This window comes from Theropithecus gelada, chromosome 7b, assembly GCF_003255815.1.
Source record: "Theropithecus gelada isolate Dixy chromosome 7b, Tgel_1.0, whole genome shotgun sequence".
Classification (NCBI taxonomy): Eukaryota; Metazoa; Chordata; class Mammalia; order Primates; family Cercopithecidae; genus Theropithecus; species Theropithecus gelada.
The window spans coordinates 2,581,679-2,599,265 of NC_037675.1; the positions used below are offsets into that span (position 1 = coordinate 2,581,679).

Genomic DNA, 17,587 nt, shown 5'->3' on the forward strand with positions numbered 1-17,587 from the left:
GGCCCCTGTCTGTCTTCCCAGGAGCCTGTGGTAATGGCTGCTTCTAGTATGAACCACTTGAGCCCCTGGAGAGTGGAGAGTCTCTGGCAATGGAGAACCCCTCAACCCTCTTTGTGTAAAGGTGTGAATTGTGGTCCACAGCCAGGTAGAATTCAACCTTTAGCAGTGGCCTGAATCCCCCACACCATTCTCACTGTTTGTTTCATTTTGCCCAAGGCTTCTAGTTGGATTTACATATGTTAGGTGCATGCATAAGTCTCCCCTGAGGGCTTTTCTGGTTAGTCTAAGGTATCTTGAGGGTAAAGACAGCCATTTCAAAGCCATTCTTTCTCTCCATATCAGATTTTTCACTCTGATTACAACCATTAACTCCCCTATTTTTGCATACCTTTATTTATTTATTTGTGAGACAGGTTCTCACTCTGTTGCCCAGGCTGGAGCGCAGTGGTGCAATCATGGCTCACTGGAGCCTTGACCTTCCTGAGCTCAGGTGATTCTCCCACCTCTGTCTCCCGAGTAGCGAGTAGCGTAGCGGCGACTACAGGCATGCACCACCATGCCCGCCTAATTTTTTTGTAGTTTTTGTAGAGACAGGGTTTTACCATGTTGCCCAGGCTGGTCTTGGACTCCTGGACTCAAGTGGCCTCAGCTTCCCAAAATGCTGGGATTACAGGCATGAGCCACTACTCCTGGCCTGGATACTTTTAGTTCAAATTTCTGTGAGAGAGATTGTGAGAGGTCCAGCTCATCTTTTCATATCCAGAAGTTCTGTAGGTTACTGGGTAGATAGGATTGACTGCTCAAATTCAGGGCCCACCCCTTGTCCAATCTGCTATGGCCAGCAAGAGGGGTTGACAGTCAGCTTCTTTGGGGTGACGGTAGAAAGCATGGTCACTTGCATATACAGTTCATTCATTTAGCAAATACTTGGGTGTCTCTATGCCACACATTGTGCTAGGGTTCTTTTTATAAGTCAAAACCATGGAATCCATCTTAGATTGGCAAGTAATCTTTCGGTTTGAGTTAAGGGTTAAGTATAAAAACTAATCTGAAATCGTTGCACAGATTTTCACCTGTAGTATCTACCAACTGCCCCTTTCCCCCTTTTAGAAAATCAGAGCTCATTTAGTCCAACTGAATGTGATCATTTCTTTCTGCAAAGTGCCAAATAGTATTTTAGGTTTTGTAGGTCATATAGTCTCAACTATGCAACTACTCAATTTTGCCCTTATGGTGCAAATGCAGCCATTAACAAGTGGGTGTGGCCGTGTTCCAATAAATCTATGTAAAAACAGGCAATAGACAGATTTTATCCAAGGGCTGTAGCATGCCAACCTTTGCTCTAGAACATCTCTAACAGGTATCTTTTCTGATAGGGACCTCACTCCTTCACAGGGCAACTTGCTCCATCTCAAGACAACTACTACTATTTGGGGTGTTTTTTAAACCATTATATTTTGTTGAAACCTCCACAACTATAATTTTTAAAAATTGATTTCAGGCCGGGCGCGGTGGCTCATGCCTGTAATCCCAGCACTTTGGGAGGCCAAGGTGGGCGAATCATGAGGTCAGGAGTTTGAGACCAGCCTGGCCAACATGGTGAAACCCCATCTCTACTAAAAATACAAAAAATTAGCTGGGCATGGTGGCGGGTGCTCATAATCCTAGCTACTCAGGAGGCTGAGGCAGGAGAATTGCTTGAACCTGGGAGGCAGAGGTTGCAGTGAGCTGAGATCGTGCCACTGCCATCCAGCCCAGGTGACAGTATGAGACTCCATCTCAAAAAAAAAAAAAGAAAAAAAAATTGATGTCAGGCTGTACTGCATTATGACTGCGCCTGTGAATAGTCACTGTACTCCAGCCTGGGCAACACAGGGAGACCCTGTATCTAAAAAATAAAATAAAATTTACTACAGGTTCACAAAAGGCATAAATAATAATATAATGAATATCCATATATCCAGCATAAGAAATGACACATTTCTCAAACAAAGCCTCCTATGTATCTTCTCTTGTTTATCATTCATACATATGTATTTATTCCTGAGCTAGTAATTTGCATATTGTTAAGCAATATAAAATGTTTTGTAAATGGTGTCATCATACTATATATGTATTCCTTTAAAACTTGTTTTTTTGTTGTTGTTGTCACTGGCTTTTGGTCTCTCCTGCATGTTGGAACCAATCATTTTAATCCAGCCTTCTCCCTTCTTTTTATCTGCCCAGGCTAGGGCCGTGTTCACTGTCTTAAGAGATCCCTCATGGAATCAAACCTCTGACTGGCAAGCAGATAATCTAGGTCTCCCTACATCCTGTCTTTGTGCAGTTGATCCCTTGAACCCCCTGTGAAACCCTACGCTATTTCATTTTATCGATTTAGCACAGGGTCCAAGCCAGGGTAATTCTGAATCTTAATTATGTTCCTCCTGATTTTGTGTCTTCTTTCAAGATACTGATAAGCTATTTGGACCAGGGCAAAAGACTGAGGCATAGCATGTTTCCAGGTTGACATTGATCTGTTAATAAACCTTCTCCAAGTACATTCCAAGTTGTAGACCCACCTGACTGTACAGACAGCTGGCATTTTTCTATCTTGTTAGGAAGGATCTTATTCAATAGCAATAAATAAATAAATAAATAACACCTTTCATGTGCAAAGGGTTGTGGGTGACACAGAGATAAAACAGATGTGAATTCTGCTCTTAAAAATGCTTGACTATTAGGTGAAACAAAAGGCCTACCTAAAAAATGGCAATGCAGGAAATGCTGTGAGACTTCCACAAACATATCACTGAAATCAAGATACAAAGTACTAATATCCACTGTCCTAGTTACCCCATCAAAAGGAAAACAGATTTTTTTTGATAACTTTCTGTTAATCTGTAATCATTTCCCAAATAAAATGTTCACACACAAAAAAGGAAAATGGGTTTTAGCAGTTGATGTGACTGTTTGTCTCTAAGAAAACAGAGACTCCTTCCTTTTTAATAAATGCTTTTAACCCAGCTGTTTAAAAGTCAATTCCAGAATTTTGTCAGGAATTAGCATCAATTTTGCCCGCAATGTGAGGATCTTTTCTTTCTCCATTTCAGAAAGTCACGGTAACAGCTACCCTTCTTTAGTGTTCCTATTCCCATCATTCTCTAAGATTAATAGTACAGGCACATCTCATTTTATTGCACTTTGCAGATATTGCACTTTGCAGATATTGCACGTTTTACAAATTGGAGGTTTCTGGCAACCCAACATCAATCAAGTCTATTAGTGCCATTTTTCCAACAGTATGTCCTCACATTGTGCCTCTGTCACATTCTGATAATTCTCACAATATTCCAAACTTTTAAATGATTATTATATGTTATGGTGATCAGTGATCTTTGATGTTACTATTGTAATTGTTTTGGGGTGCCACAAACCATGCCCAGAGATGAAAGTGAAATTAATAAATGTTGTGTGTGTTCTGACTGTTCCCCCATCTCCTTCACCGTGGGTCTCTTTATTCCCTGAGACACAACAATATTGAAATTAGACCAATTAATAACCCTACAATGGCCTCTAAGTGTTCAAGTGAAAGGAAGAACCACACATCTCTCACTTTAAATCAAAAGCTAGAAATGGTTAGGCTTACTGAGGAAGGCATGTTGAAAGCCGTGATAGGCTGAAAGCTATGCCTCTTGCTCCAAACATTTAGCAAGTTGTGAATGTGAAGTAAAAGTTCTTGAAGGATATTAAAATTGCTACTCCAGGCTGGGTGTGGTGGCTCACACCTGTAATCCCAGCACTTTGGGAGGCCGAGGCAGGAGGATCACTTGAGACCAGGGGTTCAAGACTATCCTGGGCAACAGAGCAAGAACATTTCTACAAAAATTTGTTAAAAATTAGCCTGGTGTGGTGGTATGCACCTGTAGTCTTAGCTTCTTGGAAGGCTGAGGTGGGAGGATCACTTGAACCCAGAAGTTTGAGGTGCTACTCCAGAAAACACATGAATGATAAAGAAAGCAAGACAGGCTTATTGCTGATATAGGAAAATTTAAGTGGCCTGGATAGAAAATCAAACCAGCTACCACATTCCCTTAAGCCAAAGCCTAATTTATATGCAGGTCTTAAATCTCTCCAATTCTATGATGGCTAAGAGAGGTGAGGAAGCTACAGAAGAAAAGACGGAAGCTAGTGGAGGTTGGTTCATGAAGTTTAAGTACAGAAGCCATCTCCATAACAAAAAAATGCAAGGTGAAGCAAAAGTGCTGATGGAGGAGCTGCAGCAAGTTGTCCAGAAGGTCTAGCTAAGATCACTGATGAAAGTGACTGTGTTCAACAAGAGATGCTCAGTGTAAATGAAATAGCCTCTTACTGGAAGAAGACACCACCTAGCACTTTCCTACGTAGAGAGGAGAAGTCAATGCCTGGCTTTAAAAAACAGGCTGACTCTTGTTAGGGACTAATGCAGCTAGTGACTTTAAGTTAAGGCCAGTGCTCACTGACCATTCTGAATATCCTGGAGTCCTTAAGAATTGTGGCAGATCTCCTCTGCCTGTGCTCCATAAATGGAACAACAATGCCATGACAACATATCTGTTTGCAGTTACGGTTTACTGAATTTTTTAAGCCCATTGTTGATACCTACCGCTTAAATATTCCTTTCATAGTATTACTGCTCTATGACAATGCATTTGTTCACTCAAGAGCTCTGATGGAGAGGTACAAGGAGATTAATGATTTCATGCCTGCTAACACAAGATCAGTTCTGCAGCCTATGGATCAATGAGTAATTTTGACTTTCAAGTCTTATTATTTAAGAAATACATCTCATAAAGCTAGAGCTGCCATAGATAGTGATTCCTCTCATGGATCTGGACAAAGTAAATTGAAAACCTCCTGGAAAGGATTCACCATTCTAGGTGCCATTAGGAACATTCATGATTCATGGGAGGAGGTCAAAATATTAACATGAACAGGAGTTGGGAAGAAGTTGATTCTAAACTCCATGGATGACTTTGAGGGGTTCACTACTTCAGTGGAGGAAGTAACTACATATGTGATGGAAACAACAAGAGAAGTAGAATTAAAAGTGGAGCCTGAAGATGTGACTGAATTGCTGCAATCTCATGATAAAACTTGAATGGATGAGGACTTGGTTCTTATGAACACAGAAAGTCCTTTCTTAAAATGGAATCTACTCCTGGTGCAGATGCTGTGAACATTGTTGAAATGACAACAAAGGATTTAGAATATTACATAAACCTAGTTGATAAAGCAGAGGCGGAGTTTAAGAGGATTGACTTCAATTTTTTTTTTTTTGTAGAGACTGGGGTCTCCCTATGTTGCCCGGGCTGGTCTTGAACTCCTAGGCTTAAGCAATCCTCCTACCTCAGCCTCCCAAAGTGTTGGGATTACAGGCACAAGCCATCACACGCAGCCTACATTGGTTTTTAAGACATAATGCTATTGCATGCTTAGTAGACTACAGTATATTGTAAATGTAACTTTTTTTTTTCTTTCTTTCTTTTTTTTGGAGATACGATCTCACTCTGTTGCTCAGTCTGGAGTGCAGTGGCGTGAACATACATAGCTCACTTCAGCTTCCAACTTCCTGGGCTCAAGTGATTCTCCCACCTCAGCTTCCCAAGCAGCTGTAACTATAAGCATAACTTGTATGTACCAGGAAACAAAAAATTTATGTAACTCATTTTAGTGTGATATTTGCTTTATTGTTGAGGTCTAGAATCAAACCCACAATATCTCCGAGGTATGCCTGTAATATATAGCTGCTGCTGCTGATAGTGGGAAGAAGTCCTAAGCCCCATGATCACAATACAGTGTAACTAACGCTTTTATACATTCTGTATAGGGTGCAATAGGAATAAAGAGGAAGGGCTTGGGGCCAGGCGTGGTGGCTCACGTCTGTAATCCCAGTACTTTGGGAGGCCGAGGTGGGCGGATCACTTGTGGCCAGGCGTTCGAAACCAGCCTGGCCAACATGGCAAAACCCCATCTCTACTAAAAATACAAAAAATTAGCTGGGTGTGGTGGTGCATGCCTGTAGTCCCAGCTACTCGGGAGGCTGAGGCAGGAGAATCGCTTGAAACCAGGAGGCGGAGGTTGTAGTGAGCCGAGATTGTGCCATTGCACTCCAGCCTGGCGACAGAGTGAGACTCCATCTCAAAAAAAAAAAAAAAAAAAAAAAAAAAGGAAGGGTGTAGGCCTGTTTTAAACACTGTGGAAGAACAGCAGCTTTTGCAATGATTTCTGGGAGAAAGGAGTGTAAGGTTGAACTCCAGAAGGGATACCAGCCTGCATGTGCTGGGCAGTCACCTCAGGCATTAAAACAGATACCCCCAAAAAAACCCTTACAAGGAACAGAAAATGTTTAAGGTGTTTCAGCAACTTTAGGCGTTCTGAACGTTTTTCAGTCTTTCTGGAAGTGAAGCTACCCATTGCAACACCTGTTCAGGTGTCAGATTTCTGCAACCAGAGCCAAAATTAAGTATCCCCCAGGTATCCAGCACTGGCACACCACTCAGGCTCCAGTCAGGGGGCAGGGAAGCAAGAACTGGTGGTCGCTGGGGACAGTGACTTCCAAAGGTGTGGTCCCCCTCCATCAGGTCACCTCGTGCTCTTTCATAGCTCTGCCTCCACCTCTGCCTTTAGGACCCCAACCAACTGATTCGTGCCAGTGCCCTCCGTGTCCTCTCTAGCATCCGTGTGCCCATCATAGTGCCCATCATGATGCTAGCTATCAAGGAAGCCGCCTCGGACATGTCACCCTATGTGCGGAAAACAGCTGCCCACGCCATCCCTAAACTTTACAGGTATGCCCCAGCCCTGTCCCACGCTCCCCAGAAGGCTGGCTCCTAAGTTCCCAACCGACCCCTGGCCTTTCCTAAGTCTTGCCCGCTGCTTCTCAGAGGGTTTGAGGAGGGCAGTTTGGGGGACTGACAGAGATGGAGGAGAACAATAAGGTTGGGGCGCCTGAGGTGAGCATGGCTTGGACAGATACTGGGAAGGCTGGGGCTGAGTGTGGCAAATTCCCCTACTGATTTCTCCCTCAGTTTGGACTCTGACCAGAAGGATCAGCTGATAGAAGTCATTGAGAAGCTTCTGGCTGACAAGACCACGGTGCGGTATAGGGGCACTCCGGGAGGGGTGGTGACTGACAGCCGGCCTTCCACCCTTCGCGTTCACCCCCTCGCCTTTGTTCTTTCCGCAGCTGGTGGCGGGCAGCGTGGTGATGGCCTTCGAGGAGGTCTGCCCGGAGCGCATCGACCTGATTCACAAAAACTACCGGAAACTCTGTAACCTGCTGATCGACGTGGAGGAGTGGGGCCAGGTGGTCATCATCAGCATGCTCACCCGCTACGCCCGCACGCAGTTCCTGAGCCCCACCCAAAACGTGAGTGGGCCCCGCCCCGGCAGAGCGGACGGAAGGGTGTCCCAGGGAGGCGCCCACAGGCCCGTCGGTCTCCCTGTCCAGGAATCCCTGCTAGAGGAGAACGCGGAGAAGGCCTTCTACGGCTCAGAGGAGGACGAGGCCAAGGGCGCGGGGTCTGAGGAGACGGCCGCCGCGGCGCTCCCCGCTCGAAAGCCCTATATCATGGACCCCGACCACCGGCTGCTGCTGCGCAACACCAAACCCCTGCTGCAGAGCCGCAGCGCCGCGGTGGTCATGGCGGTGGCGCAGCTCTACTTCCACCTGGCGCCCAAGGCGGAAGTGGGCGTCATCGCCAAGGCGCTAGTGCGCCTGCTGCGCAGCCACAGGTGCGCTGCGGCCCCGCCCCCGCCCCGTCTTCGTCTCAAGCCCTGTCCCACGCCCCGCCACACGGGCTGCCCGGCTCCGCCCCCTCATGCCCACCAACCGCTTCCCCCTCTGCCCAGCCGCTCCACACTGACCGCAGGCCTGCCCTTCGCACTGGTCCTCTCCCCGCAACGACTTGCCCCACCTTTTCCCCTCATCCGCTGCCCCTTGCCCCAGCCGAGGGGCCCGGGGTGCTCTGACCCATCCTCTCCGCAGTGAGGTGCAGTACGTTGTGCTCCAGAACGTGGCCACCATGTCCATCAAGCGCCGGGTGAGCCTGCGACCGCAGCCTGTCCTCGCTGTCCGAGGGCCGCTTCTGCGGGCACGGAGGCGCTGTCGGGGCTGGGACTGGGACCGGGGCTGGGGAAAGGGAAGATGGAGGAATACCCTGGCTGTGCAGAGGATGGGGCAGGGGAGGCTCCAAACACAGATAGGGAACAGGGCCTGAATCCTGAGGGGCCGCTGAGAGGGAATGCGCCGTGGAGAAAGAGCTGGTCAAATCTGAGATGGACGAGGGAAGACTTGAGAAGTGGAGGGCAGTGGTGAGGAGGGAAGGATCCTGGGCACTGGGTCAGGATAGGAGGGGTGCCTCTGGGCAGCGAGGCAGGCCTGGGGCTTTGGTGGAGCTCCCTGGCTGCCTCTCTCGTGCCAGGGTATGTTTGAGCCCTACCTGAAGAGCTTCTACATCAGGTCCACCGACCCCACCCAGATCAAGATCCTGAAGGTGAGTGAGGGACAGAAGTGCGTGTGGCTCCCAGCCCTCCCCACCCCATGTACCCACTCAAATAACTCACAGTGGCCCCCCTGGTGCCTGCCTATTTCTAAGGCTGAGCCCAGGAGCCCATGACTGCCCCAGCTAGAGGTGTTTGTTCAGGGAGCTGGGCTAAGGAGGGTCAGGGGAGAAGGGAACTAATTGCTTTTTGCCTAGTACCTGGTATACACCTGCTACTCTTCATGAATGAAGTAACCTGATACCACCTCTTAATAATCCCAGGATGTGTACATTATATTCCTTTTATAAAAATATAGACTCTGGCCGGGCACAGTGGCTCACGCCTAATCCCTGCACTTTGGGAGGCTGAGGCAGGCAGATTGCCTGAGGTCGGGAGTTCAAGACCAGCCTGGCCAACATGGCAAAACCTCGTCTCTACTAAAAATACAAAAATTAGCCAGGCGTGGTGGCAGACGCCTGTAATCCCAGCTACTTGGGAGGCTGAGGTTGGAGAATTGCTTGAACTTGGAAGGCAGAGGTTGCAGTGAGCTGAGATCGCGCCATTGCAGTCCAACCTGGGTGATGAGAGAAACTCCATCTCAAAAGAAAAAAAAAATAGACTCTGGGAGGTAACTGCCCCAGGTCACACAATTCTGCTGACTCCAAGGTTCATGCTTTTCTCTCCACCCACAGTGTTATAGCCCCCACACACCTGCCCCCTCACGCTTTCCTGCAAACGTTCATAGACGAGGAAAGTGGCAGGAGCCCATACCTCCATTTGATTCCTGCTCTGCTGCTTCATTATTGAGTGATTTCCTTCAGCAACAGTTAATCCTCCTAACCCTTGTGAACATCCACTATGTTCTAGGGGTACATGATGGAGCAAACTAATCAGGGACCTTGCCTTTGTGGAGCTTACAGATGCAGGGAGGAGGATACATTAAGCAGCTAATCACAAGGCAAATGTAAAAGTCCATTTACAAAATATGAAAGAAAGTGTGGAGAGCTATAAGGGCATAAAATAGGGAGAACTAATCTAGTCTGGTGCCAGGGAAGGTTTTCTGGAGGATATGAGACTTGAGCTGAAGCCGGAGAGATGAACATGAATTATATGAGGACAGAAATGGGAAGAACTGCTCCACACAGAGGAAACAGCATCTTCGAAGACCCTGGGTTAGGAAATGGAGTGGGATTGGGGCCTGGAAGACAAGGCGGAGAGTGATAGGAGATGGGAGGTAGACAGCAAGCAGATCATTCAGGGACTTACAGACCATGGTGAATACAATGGTCTCCATCCTGAAAGCAATAGGAACCTTTACGTTTTCAATGGAGTAGGGCGGTGACATGGTCATACTGTAAGCATACTCTGTAGGGAATCCATTTAAGAGGCAAACTGGTCCTCTTGATTTTTAGACAAGTTTTGTAACCTGTCAATTCCCTCATCAGTCTGAGGATGATGCCAGTCTGTCATGAGGATTGTTTTCTGGTCTGTGAAGTGTTTTTGGAAGGAAAGTACAGAAAGCCCACTGGCCACCCCTCTCTGCCTCTTCACCCCTCCCTGCAGCTGGAAGTGCTGACCAACCTGGCCAATGAGACCAACATTCCTACTGTCCTACGGGAATTCCAGGTACAGGCCAGCTCCCAGCCAGAAGGGCCCGGGAGAGGTACCCATCAGATCTTTGTGCCCTGGTGGGTCAAACCTCTTATGAGCCCAAAGCTGGAGAAGCTATTATCTTACATTCCCCTTCCAATGTGTTTGGCTAGCTTTGGGCGAAGGAATCACTGGATTGGGGGTGGAGGTGTCGCCCCCTTTCCCAAGTCTTAGTCACTGGCATGATGAGCCATAAAATGAAGGGCCACAGCCTTCTTGAAGGTCACCCTCCAGCCTGCAGAGTCACTGAGGGATTTCTTTGTCATATCTCACAGACCTATATTCGCAGCATGGACAAGGACTTTGTGGCAGCCACAATCCAGGCCATTGGACGCTGTGCAACTAACATTGGCCGAGTCCGTGACACCTGCCTCAATGGCCTGGTGCAGCTGCTGTCCAACCGTGATGGTCAGTGTTTGCCTGAATGTCTAATCGTGATGATCAGAAGATGCCTGCCTGCAGGTCTGACTCTGCTAGCCAGTGGATATCCACCAGTCTGCCTAGACATGATGTGTGTCCATTGGTCTGTCTGTCTTGATCAGGGAGGGCCCAAGTGTTCCTACACCTCTGAGGGCTGCTAGAGAAGTGAAGGGGTTGAAAGAAAGAACCAAGGGCCTGGGGCACTGCAGGTGTGTCTGTCCACCTGAGCATGGCTATCTGACTGTCTTGGGGTCCATACACTCATTTTTCTTCCGTAGAGCTTGTGGTTGCAGAGTCAGTGGTCGTCATTAAGAAATTGCTACAGATGCAGCCAGCACAACATGGAGAGATCATCAAACACTTGGCAAAGCTTACAGACAACATCCAGGTGAGGGAGTAGCCACATTTTCACTCCCCACTTCAAGGTCTTCCCCGTGATTTCAAGACTGTATAATTAAATATGCTAGCCTTATCAAAAGTAACTTCCAAACCTTAGGTCTTCAGGTGGGAGGAGGAGAGACATTGGACCATGTGACCTTGACCTTGTTACCCAAGATTTGCCTTCCCTTTGGAGACCCTCACCGAGCGCCATGGACTTTACTGCTACTCTTGCTTTCTCTCTAAAGCTCTAGCCAACCATGGTTAAGTGACAAATCTTGTATTTTTCTGTTGCACTGCTAAGCTGAAACATCTAAACAAGGCATTCCCAAAAATTCAGAAGAGTAACATGGAAATAAAGCACTGAGGGTACAATGAATCCAGAAAGTCAGTCTTTTGTATCATGATTGACTTAGGGTCTTGAAAGCTCTATGCTAATGAAGCCCTAGGGAAGAGAGGAAATGCTGTCCAGGAAATGTCTACCTTTTAACCTCTCTGTCTCTCTCCCACCACCCCCAACTCCCATTTCCAGAGAACCCATAATACAATAGGCCAGCACAGATGAGGAGTGCTGTTTCCCTGGAAGTCCACATTCCTACCCACCCACTTTCCCATATTTACCCACTCCTCTCCCACAACCACAGGTGCCCATGGCCAGAGCCAGCATCCTGTGGCTCATCGGAGAGTACTGTGAGCACGTCCCCAGGATTGCACCTGATGTCTTAAGAAAAATGGCCAAGTCATTCACAGCAGAGGAGGATATTGTCAAGCTGCAGGTCATCAACTTAGCAGCCAAGCTCTACCTGACCAACTCTAAACAGGTAAAGATTGAGAGATGACCCCCCAAATACTCTGGTTCCCAGAAACTCCCTAGACAGTATTCTTTTGGCCCTCCCTAGGCAGGGCTGAACTCTAGCTCCTATTTTGGAAAAGAAGAATCAGGGAAGGTGGCTGGTCTGCCCATGTAACCAATGCTACCCCAGTGCCCACAGCTATTCTGGGGACTCAAAGACCTTGTAGTGCTGGTAGTCACTGTTGAAGAGACTCTCCTATGAAGCTGTGACCTCCAGTTGGCTAGTAAAAGAGTCCTGTCTGCCACCTTGGAACTCTGGGGCTGCGAAGGACCACAGTTGATTGAAATAAGGGAAGGGCCCAACAGTGGCAGGTACTGATGGGAGAACATGCATCCCAGATGTGGTCTGTGCTTCCTCCCAAAGCTTGACAATGCTTGGCCAGTCTGTGCCAAAGATAAGGGAGTGAGTCTCTGCTTGGACTTGGGTGGTACTGGTGGCCACTGTCATTCCCAAGGTGAAAGGTTATAAGAGATACATAGCCAAGGATGAGGCTCAACTAAGTTGTAGTATCAGGGCATTCAGAGCCTTCTAGCTGTCTGGCATCTCTTGAGATGGTTCCAGGAGATTCTTCTAAAATAAAGCATAATGTGCTGAGCTTTTCAAGGTGTCAGGGACATCAAACACTATGACAATTTCCACACGCTCCTACTCAGTTAAGCAGGACAGGGATTGGCAAACTACTGCCCATAGGCTGAATCTGGCCTATGCCTGTTTTTGTAAATAAAGTTTTGTTGGAACACAGCCCTGCTCGTTCATTTATGAATTACCTGTGGCTGCTTTTGTGCTACAACAGCAGGGTTGACTAGTTGCAACAGACTGTATTGCCCACAAAGCCTAGAATAGTTATTCTCTGGCCCTTTTATAGAAAGACTCTGCCAATCCTTGAAGCAAAACATCTGGGTAGGTGGCTGGGGTCTACAGATTTATAGCAGGGATATCCCCTGGAGACTGTAGCCTCCCTGCCATGCCCACTCTGCATGGGAGTCTTTGGATGGTGGCACTTGTCTTTTTCAGTGGCTTCTTTGATCCATGGTGGCCAGAGTGAGCCCCAGAGGCTCAAGCTGAGGTAGGTAGGGCCACCAAGTGCTGGGACTCTAATCAGGAGTCAGAAAGGACAGCAGCTACATGTGGAGGCAACTGAGTCTGTGGGTATCAGTGTTGTGGGCACAGCAGATAGGAGAGAGAGAAGTTAGAGGGAGAGGGAGTACCATGGAGAAGCATTCAATCATTGAATGAATATTTGTGTACTTTCTTTGTTCAGGCGGGAGGAAGGAGCAAGTGGGAGGAATGTTTGAAAAGATGAAGCAGCCTGGGTGGGGAGCCACCCAGGTAGGTCAGAGTCTGACATGCTCAGCACTGAGCCAGGGTCCTGAACCCCAGGATGGTGAGGTCGGCATGTTTTCATAAGCTTGGGCCTGTCCACGTGGCATTTCTCCAAGTTGTCACTGTGAGCTACATGTGCATTTGTTCATTTATTTAACATATAGGCCTACTATTTGCCTGGTAATGTGCTACGTCCTGGGGATATGACAATGAGTGAGACACATTTACAGGTCTCTAGATACTCACAGCCAAGTAGGAGAAACAGGAGAAAAATAAACATTTTAAACACAGTAGGAAGAGCTGTAATCAGGGTTGGCACAGAGAGCTGTGGGTATATACGGCTTAACCCTCCCCCAGGAAGGACCCCTGTCAGGGCACCCAGAGTAGGCTGTTCAGGCAAATGGACACTCACCTCCAGGATGCCCTTTACCTGAAAGTGAGTTTTTGCAAACCCCTTAGAATGGTTATTTGATTCAATAAAGATTTTTGTCCTTTCTTTCTCCTTTCTTCCCAGCCTCTTCTGGGAGTGGTAAAGAAGGGGGAGTCCTTGGTGTACTAGGAGGGAGGTGGTTTGGATGTGCACATGGCCATGATTGCAAAACGTAGTGATGCTTCCCATCCTGGGACCATGGGTGGCAATCTGCCCAGCTAAAAGGTCACAGTAATCTCAGTCATTCTCTTCAATTTGGACATGGCCCCACTGCATGCCAGATCCTGGTGCAGGCTGAGGCCAAGGAAATGACCAAGATGAGGCCTCTGCCCTGCTATTGATCATCAGATAATCAGATTCTAGACCGGAGACCACAAAGGCATAATATGCAGGCTTAAGCAGGCAGCGGGGGAGGGGAGGTTGGTAGTGAAAGTGGTTATTACATCCACATGGATATAGAACCTGGGGAAACTGCCTAGCAGGTGAGTTTGCTTTTATATGTCAGGTAAGATGTGTGGCAGGAGGTTCTGCCAGGGGCACAGTGGGATCTGCAACCCTCCCATGTGACCGTCTTTACAGTGAATGGAAAATTGTGACAAATTTTGCAGAATTGCTGTTAAAAACTTAAACTTTTTAAATATTCTAAAGGTAATACATGCTCGTCGTAGAACATCTGGAAAACTCAAAAAGTTAATAGTTTATTAATAAGTCCACCACTTAGAAGACCACCATTAATTTTATATTTCCTTATTTTTTATTCCTATATATAGTCATTCAGAAGTTGTACATTTGTCTATTGTCCAATATTTTAAACTTTTCTGCTTCTTTTCAATGCTTTCATATTTAATACTTTTTTTCCCAGTCACATTTCAATTAAAATTTTCACTTTGAATTTTCGCCAGACTGGGTTCAGTGGCTCACACCTGCAATCCCACTTTGGGAGCCCAAGGTGGGTGGACCATTTGAGGTCATGAATTCAAGACCAGCCTGACCAACATGGTGAAACCCTGTCCCTACTAAAAGTACAAAAAAATTAGCTGGGTGTGGTGGTGCACTGAAATCTCAGCTACTTGGGAGGCTAAGGCAGGAGAATTGCTTGAACCTGGGAGCTGGAGGTTGCAGTGAGCTGAGATGGCACCACTGCACTTCAGCCTGGGCCACAGAGCAAGATCCATCTCAAAAATAAACAAAAATAAAAAAGAATTTTCTCCAGAATTTTTTCTACGTTCACATTTTTAAATCAATTGTATTAGTTTTCTGCTACATAATAAATTACTGTAAATTTAGGGGCTTCAAACAACACACGTTTATTTTTTCAATGTCTATGGGTCGAGAATTCAGGTATGGCTTAGTTGGATCTTATGCAAGGCTACAATTGAGGTGTCAGCCAAGGCTGAGTTTTTATCTGGAGGCTGTACTGGGGAAAGGTCCACTTCCAAGTCACATGGTGCCAGGATCCACTTCCTTGCAGTTGTAGGATTGTGGCCCTGGCATCTTGCTGGCTGTCAGCTGGGGACTGCCTTTGCCTTCTAGAGGCCGTCCTTAGCTCATTGCCATATGGGCCTCCCAACACGGATGCTTATTTCTCCAAAGCCACAAGGGAGAAAGTCTCTAGAGTCAGTCTGCTAGCAAGACAGTCTTCTTTTTATTTTTTGATTTTTATGGGTACATAGTAGGTGTATACATTTATGGTATACGTGATATATTTTGATACAGGCATACAATGCATAACAATCACATCAGGGAATGGGGTATCCATCCTCTCAAGCATTTATCTTTTGTGTTACAAACAATCAAATTACACTCTTTTAGTTATTTTTAAATGTATAATGAATTATTGTTGACTGTAGTCACCCTGTTGTGCTATCAAATACTAGATCTTAGCATTCTATATAACTACAATTTTGTACCCATTAACCATCCCTACTTCCCCCCACCCACTACCCTTCTCAGCCTCTGGTAACCATTATTCTACTCTCCAACTCCATGAGCTCAGTTCTTTTCATTTTTAGCCCCCATAAATAAGTGAGAATATGTGAAGTTTGTTTTTCTGTGCTTGGCTTATTTCACTTAAAATAATGACCTCTAGTTCTATCCATGTTGTTGCAAATGACAGAATCTCATTCTTTTTTTTTTTTTAATTCTTTTTTTATAGTCCTGCATTGTGTATATGTACCATATTTTCTTTATCCGTTTGTCTGTTGATGGACACTGAAGTTGCTTTCAAATCTTGGCTATGGTGAACAGTGCTGCAATAAACGTGGGAGTGCAGATATCACTTCAATATGTTGATTTCCTTACTTCTGGATATATGCATAGCGTTGGGATTGCTGGATCATACGGTAGCGATATTTTTAGTTTTTTTTTTTTTTTTTTTTTGAGATGGAGTCTTGCCCTGTTGCCCAGGCTGGAGTGCAATGGCGTGATCTCAGCTCACTGCAACCTCCCGGGTTCAAGTGATTCTCCTGCTTCAGCCTCCCAAGTAACTGGGATTACAGGTGCCTGCCACCAATCCTGGCTAATTTTTTGTATTTTTAGTAGAGATGGGTTTTCACCATGTTGGCCAGGATGGTCTCCATCTCTTGACCTCATGATCCGCCAGCCTCCAAAGTGCTGGAATTACAGGTGTGAGCCACCACGCCCAGCCTATTTTTAGTGTTTTAAGGAACCTCCAAACTGTTCTCCATAGACATTCCAACTAACAGTGTACAAGGGTTGCCCTTTCTCCATGTTCTTGTCAGCATTTGTTATTGCCTATCTTTTGGATATAAGCCTACTTGGGGCGAGATGATATATCATTGTTTTTTTGTTTGTTTTGTTTTGTTTTTTGAGACGGAGTCTTGCTCTGTCACTCAGGCTGGAGTGTGCAGTGGTGCGATCTCGGCTCACTGCTCAACAACCTCTGCCTCTGTCGTTCAAGTGATTCTCCTGCCTCAGCCTCATGAGTAACTGGGACTAGAGGCGTATGCCACCATGCCCAGTTAATTTCTGTACTTTTAGTATAGATGGGGTTTCGCCATGTTGGACAGGCTGGTCTCAACTCCTGACCTCAGGTGATCCGCCTGCCTCAGCCTCCCAAAGTGCTGGGATTACAGGCATGAGCCACCATGCCTGGCCTTTCATTGTAGTTTTGATTTGCATTTCTCTGATGCTCAATGATGTTGATCACCTTTTCATATACCTGTTTGCTATCTGTATGTCTTCTTTTGAGAAATGTCTATTCAGATCTTTTGCCCATTTTTAAATTGGATTATTGAATTTTTTTTTCTTATTGAGTTGTTTGATCTCCTTACATATTCTGGTTATTAATCCCTTGTCAGATGGGTAGTTTGCAATATTTTTTCTCCTGTGGCTTGTTTGTTGATTCCTTTAGTTTGCAATTTTTTTTCTCCTATTCTGTGGCTTGTCTCTTTGTTGATTTCTTTAGTGTGCAGAAGCTTTGTAACTTGATGTGATCCCATTTTTCTACTTTTGCTTTGGTTGCCTGTGCATGTGGGGTATTACACAAGAAATCTTTGCCCAGTACAATGTCCTGGAGAATTTCTCTAATGTTTTATTTTAGTAGTTTCATAGTTTGAAGTGTTAGATTTAAGTTTTTAATACATTATGATTTGATTTTTGCATATGGTGAGAGATAGGAGTCTGGTTTTATTCTTCTGCATATGGATATCCCGTTTTCCCAGCACCGTTTATTGAAGAGACTCTCCTTTTCCTAATGTATGTTCTTGATACCTTTGTCTTTTTTTTGTTGTTGTTTTTTTTTTTTTTTTTTTTTTTTTGAGACGGAGTCTCGCTCTGTGGCCCAGGCTGGGGTGCAGTGGCCGGATCTCAGCTCACTGCAAGCTCCGCCTCCTGGGTTTACGCCATTCTCCTGCCTCAGCCTCCCGAGTAGCTGGGACTACAGGCGCCCGCCACCTCGCCCGGCTAGTTTTTTGTATTTTTTTTAGTAGAGACGGGGTTTCACTGTGTTAGCCAGGATGGTCTCGATCTCCTGACCTCGTGATCCGCCCGTCTCGGCCTCCCAAAG

The 17,587-nt window shown here is 46.2% G+C and overlaps 1 protein-coding gene across 4 annotated transcripts in view; it reads left to right on the forward strand.

The window, feature by feature from the left end:
• The window catches only part of AP3B2 (adaptor related protein complex 3 subunit beta 2), a 50,577-nt gene that overhangs the window by 21,457 nt on the left and 11,533 nt on the right, over positions 1 to 17,587 (forward strand). For 3 of the 4 annotated variants that reach the window (XM_025391657.1, XM_025391658.1, XM_025391659.1), the window contains 10 exons: positions 6,649 to 6,809; positions 7,050 to 7,116; positions 7,208 to 7,390; positions 7,472 to 7,755; positions 8,009 to 8,063; positions 8,445 to 8,516; positions 10,069 to 10,131; positions 10,431 to 10,563; positions 10,854 to 10,963; positions 11,598 to 11,774. In XM_025391657.1, coding sequence (XP_025247442.1) covers positions 6,649 to 6,809; positions 7,050 to 7,116; positions 7,208 to 7,390; positions 7,472 to 7,755; positions 8,009 to 8,063; positions 8,445 to 8,516; positions 10,069 to 10,131; positions 10,431 to 10,563; positions 10,854 to 10,963; positions 11,598 to 11,774 — 1,305 coding nt within the window. Of the gene's footprint in view, positions 1 to 21; positions 3,449 to 6,648; positions 6,810 to 7,049; positions 7,117 to 7,207; positions 7,391 to 7,471; positions 7,756 to 8,008; positions 8,064 to 8,444; positions 8,517 to 10,068; positions 10,132 to 10,430; positions 10,564 to 10,853; positions 10,964 to 11,597; positions 11,775 to 17,587 lie in introns of those variants that run through there. The other variant, XM_025391660.1, reaches the window with a different exon arrangement.